This window comes from Apostichopus japonicus, chromosome 20, assembly GCF_037975245.1.
Source record: "Apostichopus japonicus isolate 1M-3 chromosome 20, ASM3797524v1, whole genome shotgun sequence".
NCBI classification, from domain to species: Eukaryota; Metazoa; Echinodermata; class Holothuroidea; order Aspidochirotida; family Stichopodidae; genus Apostichopus; species Apostichopus japonicus.
Genome location: NC_092580.1, coordinates 4455292 through 4468968, shown reverse-complemented (window position 1 = coordinate 4468968; position 13677 = coordinate 4455292). Strand labels below are relative to the sequence as shown.

The following is a 13677-nucleotide window of genomic DNA, read 5'->3' as shown; positions in this document are numbered from 1 at the left end:
TCGGTGATTTTTATGAATTTTTCTTTTCCTTTTCTTCTTCCACATAGTTAAGTCTTGCCAACATTTTGATGAACTTCTCTATTAAAAACTTTGAAATTTTGACCTTACTTATTTACTCCCTGCCATCATCCAAGGATTAACAAGAAGGCTCTGTCGTAATAGCAGAAAAGAAACATTTGTTTATATGAAACCATCGCAATTTTTTGTGTATACACAGCAGCTCAGTTTTGTTCCTGAAAGAATTCGACTTGACTTTTCTAACATGGTCCCTAATATTGCTTACCGTGTTATAGACGACATATCATGCACATATATTTTCTCTTAGCATCGCGGTGTTATCGTATACCATCATTTACGTGATTCAAAAGAACGAGAAAATGTGCAAATAAGCGTATACGCTTATAGAACTCCGATCAATGGTATCTGTTTCAGAGTAACTGTACGAGCCATGTACAAATTTCTATTGTGCAGATATTCAAATAATGGCATGATGTGGCATGCATAGGCCTAGTTTAATCTGGGTATTTCAGTGTAACCCGCGGGCGTACTAACTCTGAGAAACTAGGTCTAGGTCTAAACCTTTCTGTCGGATATATTCTCTAGACTTTATAAAGTCTAGCCCAAACAAGTGCTGTTATCATTGAGTTGAGTTTGAACTTTGAATGTCCGTTCAACGCTCGGCATCATTGTGTAGTTTTTCAAGAAGATAAAAAGTACAGTAGCGGAAATGGTATGCCTATTGAATAGATTATAAAAAATTGTCAAAAGTTGCTGATGCTCAATGCTAATGGAAATAATTTCTGTGATTGACTAGTAATTCTACATGGTTTCACTGAGCTGAATTTCGTCTTAAAGTTTAAACCCGAGTAACGTTAGTAAAAGTATGATTTGAGGCCTAGATCGAACTTCCCCATGTAGCTAATAGATAAGCAGTAGGTAACCTATAGGTTATCATAGGTACCCTTTCCGAAATCCCAGATCTGGGCCAGATATAAATATCCAGATCTGGCCCAGATCTGGAATTTCAATCTGGGCCAGATCTGCTCCAGATCTGGAATTTATATCTGGCCAGATAAAAAATTGGGCAGATATAACTTGATATAAAATGAAGTTTTAAATGGCCCATATAAAATTTTATCTGGTTAAATTTTATTGCATCCATATCTGGGCCAGATAAAACTTTATCTGGTTGATATAAAGAAAATTCCACTTAAACTTTTATATGGCCCATATAAAATTTTATATGGTTGAAGTTTATGGCTTCCATATCTGGGCCATATAAAACTTTATCTGGTTGATATAAAGAAAATCCAGATAAACTTTCATATGGCCCATATAAAATTTTATCTGGCTGAATGTTTTGCCATCCATATCTGGGCCAGATACAACTTTATCTGGTTGATATAAAGAAAATCGAGATAATCCAGTTTATATCTGACTTTTTATGGCCAGATAAATCTTTATCTGCAAATGATCTGGAGTAACTGTATGTAAGCGGGTTATGTCGATCAAATAGGAAATAAGTGGCCAAAACTGGACTAGCATTGAGAGTAACTTTCCAGCTTGATCAGTTATCTCTGTGGTACAGAGACCCATACAGAGAGCAAGACACATGCAAAATATAAACACAGAACTAAACTGCATTGGAATATATAGTAGAAATATGCAATGTGCCTTTCAATGTGCCTTTCAATCATAAGGTCCCCGGTTCGAGTCACTCCCAGATTAATGTATGTCGTCCAGTAACCGAGTTGTTGACAATTAACAATTCATAATCATGGACGTTAAATATGAATGTAAGAGACTGACTTCGGTCAGCTTGCGGCTTTGATAAGCCAATGAGGCTTCTTTGCGAGATCCTGCTTGCAGGAGGATCTAGTATACATACATACAAACATACATGTGCATGCACATTACATATTTTTACTATACCTTAACAAAACATTTGCAAACTGATATGTAATACATGTACATTCAAATTTTGGGCCCAGGTAAATCATATTACTTACTTAAATAAACTGGCATCACGCGGTACCACTAGTACACTTAAAAATAATACTTGAAGGTTGAGTTCTTTATTCTTAGAACTGTGGTCATGTAGATGTTGATACTAAATTGAGTTGTGCGATTCTTTTATTTAATATATTTGCTTTAATAAATAAGTTCCAGGAGGGCAATATATGTTCCATTCAGTATCGAAGTTCAGTCCCAAAATATGTTCCTGTTTCCATCCGTTCCAAAAAAATTCTTCCTTACTTCTAACTGTTCAGTTCACTATAGAATCCTTTGCCAATGTCCTGACATCAATAGATTATTTTTTACGAATCTCCATCACCTTTTCTATTCAACTTCCTTCTGCTCTATAGGGTTATCAGTAATCGGTATTTTTTGGCAAACCAAACTACTGATTATAGCCACTGTTTCCCTAGAAAATGTTTGGAGAAAGAATGAAACTTTAATTTAGTAGGGCCCTAGAGTTTTAGGCTGAGCTTAACTGGATTACAAATCACCGCGGTGTTTGAATGACAGCCAAGGGCATGGGTTATCCTCTTTCTAACCACATTAGTATGAAATAGTAGGCTAACTATTATCCTTGCTAGCCTAAGCCACTTAAAAGTTTTAGTGCACGGATTTTGTACGACAAAAAGTAGGCCAAGTCGACTATATACGAGGCCCTAAACGTTGACTACATTATAGGCTACTGCGTTCTAGTAATAGTTGCGAGGACCACCCATCTAAATATATGTTATGTTAAAGTTTCAGGTTAAAAAGGCACGAGAAATCAAGTTAGGCCTCACGTTAGTGTTAATATAAGTCTCGTGGCACGATGGAGCTTGCGGTAGTTAGGCCTATAGCCTATATCATAAGATACCTACTGTAGGCCTAAACAGGATAAGCCTAGTTAAACTTAATTAACCAAATGATGAAATCATTGGAGCTGCTACTCACTGTGTGGCTCACTCTGGGTTCTTGCCTTCCGTTAAGCTCTTTCTGTGAAATGCTGGTTCAAATGGACAGCTGTAACCGCCTACACAAACTTATTTTGGCCTAGGCTAACTTAGGCCCGGCAACTAGCATAGACCTAGGCCTATGATATGACACAGGATACTATTGTTGTTGCCTGCAGACGGACGTTTGACCATATCAAGTAGCATAACCTGTCCAGATAATAGGCATATGGAAACGTTTGTCCCGAAACCATTGCCCGAAACACATCTGGTATACTTATCGTTTTCATATTGGCAGACAAATGCCTACAGTATACTCAGTCATAAGGTCGACTTTCGCTCAAGATAGCTCTAGCCTATACAAGCACCTAAGCAGCTGCTTTGGTTGTCAAGTGAACTTTAAGGCACGCGCTATAAATACTTTAGAGCTGTGATTGGCTAAAAGTTATACATGTCGTACTGTACTCCCGTACCTGGAAGTTGGAAAGAGGAAAGGAAATGTCACGTACTATGATGAATAATATAGATACATAAGAAATTTATTGAATAAAATGGTGTTCACTTTGTGTGGAGTGGATAGCCTATAAGCCTACTGCCTGTTGTCGCGTAATTGTTGATTATAAAATATGAACCTACAAAACGGTGTCGTGATGGACATTGATTGATACTATGGATTCTTCTTACATGTGACATCGATGCTTATCCAGCTGCCGAAAAGAGCTCTATATACGATTTTAAAACGAGCGTGACATGGGCGCTCTCAATATCAGCTCAAGTACTTGTTCGTGATCTCTTACTGTAAACAACACCCCATCAGGCCTCCATCATAATATGAGTATTATAACCTACGCAGTAGAGTCAAGCTTTTGCGCATCTCATGGTCCCATACAAACTTCGGCCATTTTCCAAACCACCGGCAAAAATAATTTACTCATGTATCCATTCATCCTGGTCTTGTTTATGTATAAAATCGACGTTATTCCAGACAACACAATGCAATAGAATACTCTGTTAAATTCTTTGACACTCACGACCATTTTTTATAACGACCGATATAAACGAAGTTGCCTTAACATTGACTAAAGTGAGAACATGGGTCCGATGCTTTTCTAAGGGGCAGGCATGACTTACATATTTTCTATAAAGTAGTTTTGGGGCCCTAGCAGGTATTTAGGGGCCTAGGCCCATCGCACCACCCCTGAATTAATTTACCACCGAAATTAACTGTTCAACATATATTCAATCAAATGGAATACTTTTAATCAACCCCGACGGAAACTTCCATGTGTACTAATTACTGCGTAAGCATATACCACACGCCTTTATCTGTAATTTCCATGATTTGGGGTACATTGGGTGTACCTGTGGATGGATCAATGAAGCTTTGAAGCACAGCAGAGTGGTTCATGCCATACTAATCAAGCTTTAAAGCACATCAGATAGTTGTTCATGCCCATACTAATATAGCTTTGAAGCACAGCAGATATAGTGGTTCATGCCCATACTATTCAAGCTTTGAAGCACAGTAGAAAGTAGTGTATGCCCATACTAATCAAGCTTTGAAGCACAGCAGATATAGTGGTTCATGCCATACTAATCAAGCTTTGAAGCACAGCAGATAGTAGTTATTGCACATACCAATGGAGCTTTGAAGCACAGCAGATATAGTGGTTCATGCCCATACTAATCAAGCTTTGAAGCACAGCAGATATAGTGGTTCATGCCCATACTAATCAAGCTTTGAAGCACAGCAGATATAGTGGTTCATGCCCATACTAATCAAGCTTTGAAGCATGGTTCATGCACATACTAATGAAGCTGTGTTGTGAGAAAAACAAAAGGACAAAAGGAAGAAAACTCATATTTCAAGATAAATTAAAATTTATTTCAACTTTAAATCCTTAATTACATAACACTTCAATAAAACCACACACCATATTCATTAAGCATAAACTGATCTTAAATATATTTAACTGATCAAATGAAAATAAAGAGTGGCTAATCCAGTTTTGCATAGTAAACATAAATACAGAAAGCAGAGAAGCTCTAACAGGGAGGATAAGACAGAGGCCTGAAGCTAGACTGGGGATCAAGAGGGTGGTCCTCTCCATACAGATTGCTGTGCAGCATACCCTCCCCACCCATCTCCCCCACCCCCCCCCCCCACTGATCTGTGCCACCATCATGTATGCAATAATGTTCACAAGTCACAGGATACAAGTATTGCATCCCTCCTACTATAATTTAGGTGTCTCCTGCTGAAATAATTGGTGTTCCTCCTACTAATAATTCCTGGCTATGTGCCTGATAGGATGATCAACCAGAAATTTAATTTGCAAATAAAAGCATCTGCAAAACTTGTAACTGCAGGATAATTCTTTCTTCTCTCATCGTGATCAACAAATCTAACAACAGTACGCTGTGAACAACAAATCTAAACAACAGGTTGTCCAAGCTTATAATGTCCATCCAATAAACTTTATCCATACAGTTTTCATCTACCCCACAGACTTCTATTCTATGAAACTGATAACTTCAAATTGCAGGATATTTAGGTCACTTATTTCTGGATCATGAAATGGATTGATTCATAAAGTCAAACTGCACTGCTTTCATTCCTGATTCATTCCTGACTAATCTAACAGATATTGGTTTATTGGTGTTAAGCTTTGTTATATATCTTGGATTTATATAGAGAATCTGCTGTAACATGAGGTTCAGACCAGATACACTTTTGAACCTGAACTGAAGCCATTGTCAACAGCTACTAAAAAATAAAAATTCTCTCCATCTTGGTAGCGACCAAAGTATCCTACACAGGGGTATGTATACAGCTGCATTGCAACAGTAATTACGCAGAAAATGCACGCCAGGTACTGGATGTAGAAGATGTACTAAGGATCTTCTCCGCTTAAAAGAGAAGTTGACATTAAGAGGTATGAATACAGCCTGATCATGAAGAACAGATACTGCAAGGAAATACTTTTCAGCCCAACTGTAATACAGTTTTTATTGCACACAGTCCCCTTGCATTACTTGATAGTAGAAAAGAAGAAGCATGCAAAAAGCTACAAGATAGACATACCTAGAGTTGTAGGACAACAGACAACTCACCACTTTGAAGAGGAACGTGAGAGATCTAAGAACCTCATTCAACATCAAGAAGAACGAAAAGAAACATTCAAAAACAATTTCAATCAAGTTAATTTCATTTTCTCACAAAAATCATGATAGCCTATTGATACATCCAAAAACAAATTGCAAATTTTATGTTACAAATTTATATCGCTCATTGGTTCATAATAAAAATTAAGAAAAAACAAAACATGTTTAACTTTAATGCCCCACCAATTACATTAAGCATGGAAAATGGTGCATGGAAAGAATTGATGCACTAAAAAAAAACTAAATTTGAGACAGCTTATATCTATATATCAATCAATGAAATATGAAATTTAACTAAATAAATTCAAATGCAATATATGAAACTAACTGAGAATAATGGAGAGAGAATAATATTGATGACGGATATAATGGTTATTAAAGATCCTTGATAAACATTTTAAATATAGAGAAATATAAAACATTCTGACTGGTATATATGTACAAAACATTGTTGAAAGAAACTGTTTTTATTTATGCAGTTTCCGAGTGCAAAGAGAAACAATGAAACTGTTGTATACAATCATCTCTAACAAATTATGTATCATATCTTTAATAATTCATAAATAAACTATACTTCCCCAAGTGAAAAGATAGTATCACAAAATATCCCACAAGGCAACGACAAGATCACAATTTGCTGAGACTTCCTTACTCAACTCACAGCAATCTAAAGGTTTTCCTTTTTTTCCCCCTTCTCTCCTGAATTTGTTGTTCTGTTTTTGGTTTTCTAGATATGGCACTTAAGAAAATTGTAATCCTGACAACACTAGTAGATGTTGTAAATAAAACATAACATCTAATGAACCCCTCCAACCCCCCCCCCCCCCTCAGCCCTCCCCCACCAAAAACAGAGATAATAAACAAACATTCATCATTTCTGTAAATCTAGAAATACTGATATTACAGATTGTAAATTAATCAAGAATCACATTACTACTACAACAAGAAAATTGGAAATTTATATTCTTAGAGGCATCATTGTACTAAAATGATCTGTTTGACTTCTTTGAACCTTCCACATTTATTATCAGATTCCGTATTAAAGTAATGGGGATCCATCATGAATAAACATCATGGGAATAGCATCAGCAGATGCCACCTGACATGAAATGTTTTAGGGTTGGGGTGGGGTGGGGGGTGGACTGGTACTGGGATCTTTATTGCACATAATTAAATCCAGCAAGTTCACTACAATTACCGAGGGGTAAAGGTAACAATTTAACCAAAAAATTGATGATACAATGTCATTAAATAGGTGCGTATAAACGAAGAAAGGAGCAACTCTCCAGAAACTTTAAACAATGTATAGGCTTAAACACACTGAAAAACATGTCAGAAAAATGGTATCCTTGCAGCTTTTGACGTATTGTACCCCCAAAAGAGGGGAACGATCCTATGATAAAGAACGCATCTTAGTATGAACAAGATTCATTAAGGTCTAGACTACTAACGCTAATCCCAATTGAGCATTTTTACCATCCTGCAAACCTTTAAAGGCACATGGACAATGTGTGTTCCTCTCTCTGTTGTATCAATTTTCACACTGAGTGATTTATCATAGAGTTGTTCCTGTTTTTTTACTGTCTATAACCGGTGGAGAACAATAAATATATCTGCCAAACTAAACATATTGGGTCTGTGTAGTATGGTCTTGGGTTGAACGGAACTGAGATAAACCGTGTCGTCCGTCAAACAGAACAAAGCAATATATCATCTAATGACGTTTGAAGAAATGTCTAAACCAAAGACAACTTGCAGAAACAATTAAAACCATGTGTTTTGATATAAAATGGAAGCCGAAAGGGCGACACATTACGACATTGAATACAACAGTAAACTGACATTCTACTTATCTTCGGATGTTCCATATATATCGCAGACCGTAAAAGTTCTATACCGGGTGATGTCACACATTGCTTTCCTAATTAACATCAAGACCGAAGCAAGAGAGGAGTACCGCAATTTCCTTGATTAAATTGCGATGAAATTGTGTAAACAACTTCATAAGGACTGGAGGAGTTAGTGACAGAATGTAAAGCATGTATGATTCAAACAACATGTTTTTTTGTTTGTTAGAATATAATGCATTTCAGAGCACCATCACTGCAATAATCTACAGTGCAGACTGACGATGGCATTACGTTTGAATCAAAGAAGATCTAACCATACACAATTTGACAAAGTACTGCATAATGTTATTGTGATAGGAAGTCAAACAAAGCCTACAATTGCGATTACATACATCAGGACTTCCCAATTAAACTAGTTGCCCTTCTTTGTATTCCATAATAGTACAGATCTGAATAACATTTCACATTTGAAATAAATGATCATGGTGAAAAGTCCAAAAATCATGGATAAAATGAAAGAAGGGTTAATAACACAGGGTAAATGTCGTGTGGAAAACAAAGTATAGGATCTATATAATTCCTTTTATAGGCACTGCCATGTACAGCTGGTGGAATAGTCATCAGTAAGAAAGATATCTGCTCGCCAGACCCAGGAGTAAGAGGGTCACCGTGAATGACCTGGGTATAGTCACTGACACACCTTTGGAACATATTGAACTCTCCTGAAAATGAATATTAAACAAAACGTCAAAAAAGCTCCAAGGTGGTGAAGGTATTCAAGATGAAAGAAGGAAGCTATATGTAAACTACTTGAGGCTTTCACAAACTTTAGATTGCTCTCATTTTAGCTTTCTAGCTGTGATAAACATTTAATGTTGTTTCTTGTATCCTGTATATATCATTTCTGCACTGTTTTTGAAGGTCTATGTTTATGCGAAATATATTAACTGAACTTTTAAAACGGACAGATTATGCAAATTAACGTCCCAACGCTCCACATTGGTGAAAGTGTTCAGGATGAAAGAAGGAAGCTAAATGTAAAATACTTGAGGCATGTTTACATACTTTCGATTGCTCTCATTTTAATACGGACAGACTATGCAAATTAACGTCCCGCTGGATTTCTCAGAAACAAAATATATTTGTGAGATTGAAAGTTGAGTTTTCTTTTAACTTGACTTAAAACAGTTGATGCTATAACACATTAATAACCCAAAATCTCATCAAAATAAGATCACTTTGTCAACATCTGAGTTCCTTGTATTAATCCTCTTTTACAATTTCTATTTCACAAAATAACAAGAAAACAAGAAAAAATAATAATCAGCATCTTTGTCATGAAATTTGGCAGGAGTATAATTTCATAAACGGAGCAAAATTAGCGATGAAAAAGAAAGAATGTCAAAACGGTGAACAAAGACAACTTACGTTGGGATTGTAATCGTAACAATTTTCGGGCGGTCTTCTTCTGTATCGTGGAGTGACGAAACAAGGGTTTGTTTCTTGTACACATCACAGTCAAGGAACCATAGGGGCGTTTGGATTGAAAAAGGGTGATAATATTAAAAAGAAGGATACAAAATATATTGCTCAAAGCAAACTACATCCTAAGAAACTATAAGTCTACTAACTATACTGTCCACGTTTTCTTTGGCTTTTCAAGATACTTAGGGGCTTTTAAACTGCCAATATGTGGTACCTTGCAATATGGTGTTATACATACTATAATGCTTGCATTCAAAAGGAACTTTCAAAGACAAAATATTAACTATGTAATCTTTTTTTTTGGGGGGGGGTGGGCAGGGCAGGGCAGGGCAGGGCAGGAGTCAAGTTGATTTATAAATTGGTACATTTTCCAGTGCATCAAAACTGTCACAGAGAAACCTTCGCTAGACTAGTCCTAGGAATAAATTACCCTTTACGCTAGTTTAACCCCACCATGCTGTTTTAATACTACCAATTCTGAAATTGTAATGCTTTTTGGATATGGGAGTCATAAATAAATTTCTTATCCACACTTTTAAAATAAACTAAAAACGTCTCAGCTAAAATACTGGACTTTTTCGTTTTTTAGATTTGTTTAATATCTCTCTTTTCTTCCGTAAAAGGATATGTGCACTGGCCTCTTGAGGCACCTGTCTGACGGTAATCTTTGCGCACTCGGAGGTCGGGCATCTAGGATTCACAAAGAGTAGAAGAAGGTTCGTTTTGGAGACCTGCGCTGAAAACCATCTCCTGTTGGCAAAGAAAAGACATGTCACTGCAGTAGTGATAATAGAAACCAACAGACAAACAGAGGCTCTCTCCAACAGATATGTCCAAGTCTGAGATCTAGTCCAATGCAGACCCAGTCTGAGGCAAGTATGAGTCCAGTGCACCCTGAATCCGAGTCTAAGTCCGGACTGTGAACTCTTCAACTCTATCATAACTGAACTCCTGCAATCCTTTGCTCCACCCACTTTGTTCCGGAGGGAGCAAGGGGCGGGGGGAAGCAGGGAGAACAGAGAGAAGTTTGTCAATTTATGATTAAATGATTAATAATTTGAATATAGGTCATAACCTAACATAAAGTTAAATATACCTATTGGCTGCATGAATCAACATACTGTGATCATCCATGACAACAGAGATCTTGAATACATGACCTTCGACCTATTCACCTTGAATGAGGCCGACATGAATGTAGTAGTGCGGTAATCGATAAATAATGTTACGATGGGGTCTTACCTGTCACATTCCTTCGGCGAGTTCCTATGAGAACAGGTCTCAATGCCAGTCATATTCACTGCAGATTCTCCGAAAGCATACTGAGTCTGTGTCATTATGCAGCTGACATTTTTGCCCTCAGCTGCTGTTTGAGCAGTCACAACTTTTTAAGTAGAAGAAAAAGAATGGAAAAATTGATGGATTGGCGGTGATATGACATTCTAGTGTTGTTAGATGGCGTGACTAAAGTTCAGTCAAATAGACAGTGTATGTTTCTGTACCTACTCACTCCTCCAAGACATTCAGCAACATTTATAATACTATAACATTTCCCAAACATGCGATGCCCAAATACAGCTTTATCATTTGATTGGAGTTACTATGTCATGTCATGACAGAAATACACATTGAAACATAGTGCATTGGATGTGTGATGTCATGAAGTGTCTCCACATGAACAGATATGATTTTTGAACTATGTAATGCTGCATATGTGGTGCTAAATATGATACTACTCATGAAGCATATATGGTGCTTTGATGTGTAATATCATGGAGGAACCATATCAAAAGATATATTTGATTTCTTGTGGTGATGTCAGATATGTGATGCTACTTAGATATTACTCATCAAACATATGTATGTATTTGTATATATTTTAGATCCTCCTGCAAGCAGGAACTTGCAAAGAAGCCATCATTGGCTTATCAAAGCTGCAAGCTGACCGAAGTCAGTCTCTAAGATTCATATTTTAATGTCCATGATTATGAATTGTCAATTGTCAACAACTCTGTAACTGGACGACACACATTAATCTTGGAGTGACTCGAACTTGGGACCTTAAGATTGAAAGGCACCGGCGTTAACCACTGAGCTAACACTCCATAACATATATGGTGCTTTGATGTGTAATATCATGGAGGAACCATATCAAAAGATATATTTGATTTCTTGTAGTGATGTCAGATATGTGATGCTACATAGATATTACTCATCAAACATAGATGGTGCGTTGATGTGTGACGTCATGGTGGAACCACAAAAGATAAGTCGGTTTCATGCAAACAACTACAGAATTTTTACAAGTATGATGAAGTAATTCCCTTGGCATTCTCTGAGCAGCATTGAAAAAAATGATTAGCTACAGTCTAGTACTTTTCTTAGTTTTTAATGAGACATTTCAACTTAAAGCAAGAATTTTCCTGAAGATAAACCTCCCCCCTCCCCCTCCCCCTCCCCAACCCCCCAAAAATTTAACTCTTTCTCTCTCATCACTTAGTGTTATAGCTACCCTAAACCTACCTTAAATAATCTGTTCTAATTGCATGTTCACTGTGGGTGTAAACTTTCTAAACGATGCTGCTTGTACAGGGTTAATACTGTAGCTACATGAATTAATTTATAATGTACTGAGTCTGTTGCAGATCTGTGTATCAAATTTCTCCACATAGAAACTTACTAGATGGTTCTGTTATTCCAAAGACTATCAGGTCGTACATCGTGTGTGTAACCATATTCCTGAAAGAGCAAATGATGCAGAAGATTGGATTTAAAAACTAGTTACATGCCTGACGGGAAGGAGTGGCTTCTGGGGGGAGGGGGGGGGTTGGGGAGGGGTTCACTGGTCAATATGCGAGCCCAAGAAAATGTAGAGATGGTTGGAAAAATATGGAGTATATTAAGAGTGCAAAAAGAAGGGCCATGAGGTGAAGTAATAAGTATACTCGGTAGGGGGCGGGGTAGTGGGCAGGGTCAGGGCTGTGTCGGGGGGTGGGTGGGTGCTGAGCTTTTATCCAATGTGATGGTATTGTGAGCTCAGTGCTACACCGTACATTTCATGGGGAAAAGTGGGTCCTAAAATAATCCAACAAGCAGCTACAAGACTGTCTTAATTTCCTGGAACTCTAAAGGTACAGTACATGGTCTGGATTACAGAGACAACTCCATGAAAGACTAAATTTTATTGAAAAAATGGAGGGGAGGGGGGGAATGATTTGCATTTCTGTATGCTGCGGATTTCTCTTTATTTGTGTATGCTACACCAAGTTACACGACATCTCACTTATATCCCCAGCTACCAGATATTAAACATATTTTTCTGATTATTGCAAATTCTCTACCATATTCCACAAGTTCTTTACTTCTCGTCCCTTTTTGCTTAGAGTGTCTCAGTTTCCTTTTGAAAAGAAGATTAAAACTCACCTTATGCGACGAGCCTTGGGCGCCATTTTCTTAGTGGATACGTGCGCATTACAAATCTTTTACTACTATTATTATATTATTATCATTATATTATTATTATTATTATTTTCATTATTATTTTCCCAAGCTTTGCCTGTCTCTAAAATGGATTATTTATTTATACTGGTTTTCAAATTTTGACCATAAAATTACAACTAAAAACAAATGACAGACCTAAAAACTTACCACATGGCAGAGAACATCCACCACCACAGGTTGGCGAGGTAGCTAAACGAGGGCTGTGAGGAATAAAAATTCAATTGTACAGTTTCAAGCATGCCAGCTAGAGTACCATATATGAACATGAATGGACACTGTGGCATTTCACGCTTTTAAAATGAGGAATGTAGCCTTCATTTTTTAATGTAGTTGTTCTCATTTGTGTATAGGGTATTAAAACACTTTCAGCATATATAGATATTAAACCACAAGAAAGATGTGATCTGGTCTCGGAAAAAGCAACGTGCCGTACAAATGAGAGCAAGATTGTTACACAAATGCTAGGCTGTGTAGATACTTTATATACACATAACCATACAATATTCCATATATTATTACAAACCAAAGTCCATAAACTTCAGCAGAGCTACATCAATGAGAAAAGACTTGATGCAGAAGTTTGAGAAGATCATTAACAGTTGTTCAGCCTTCAGTATACTGTGTGGGCTCATACCGTTTGAAGAAAGATATTTATAGGTACTGTCTTTTTTTGTGTGTGTCTGAGAGCACATTTTTGGCAACCCCTCAAAAGACACTTTGGGCGACCG

The 13677-nt window shown here is 37.0% G+C and overlaps 1 protein-coding gene across 8 annotated transcripts in view; it reads right to left on the bottom strand.

Moving 5' to 3' along the window:
• Positions 1–4811: 4811 nt before the first annotated feature.
• The window catches only part of LOC139962175 (voltage-dependent calcium channel subunit alpha-2/delta-1-like), a 71489-nt gene continuing 62623 nt past the window's right edge, over positions 4812–13677 (bottom strand). For all 8 annotated transcript variants that reach the window (XM_071962141.1, XM_071962140.1, XM_071962139.1 and 5 more), the window contains 6 exons: positions 13097–13149; positions 12129–12187; positions 10691–10832; positions 10079–10198; positions 9392–9470; positions 4812–8685 (listed from right to left, as the gene is read on the bottom strand). In XM_071962141.1, the coding sequence (XP_071818242.1) occupies positions 8584–8685; positions 9392–9470; positions 10079–10198; positions 10691–10832; positions 12129–12187; positions 13097–13149 (555 nt within the window). In that variant the 3' untranslated portion in view covers positions 4812–8583. The remainder of the gene's footprint in view (positions 8686–9391; positions 9471–10078; positions 10199–10690; positions 10833–12128; positions 12188–13096; positions 13150–13677) is intronic.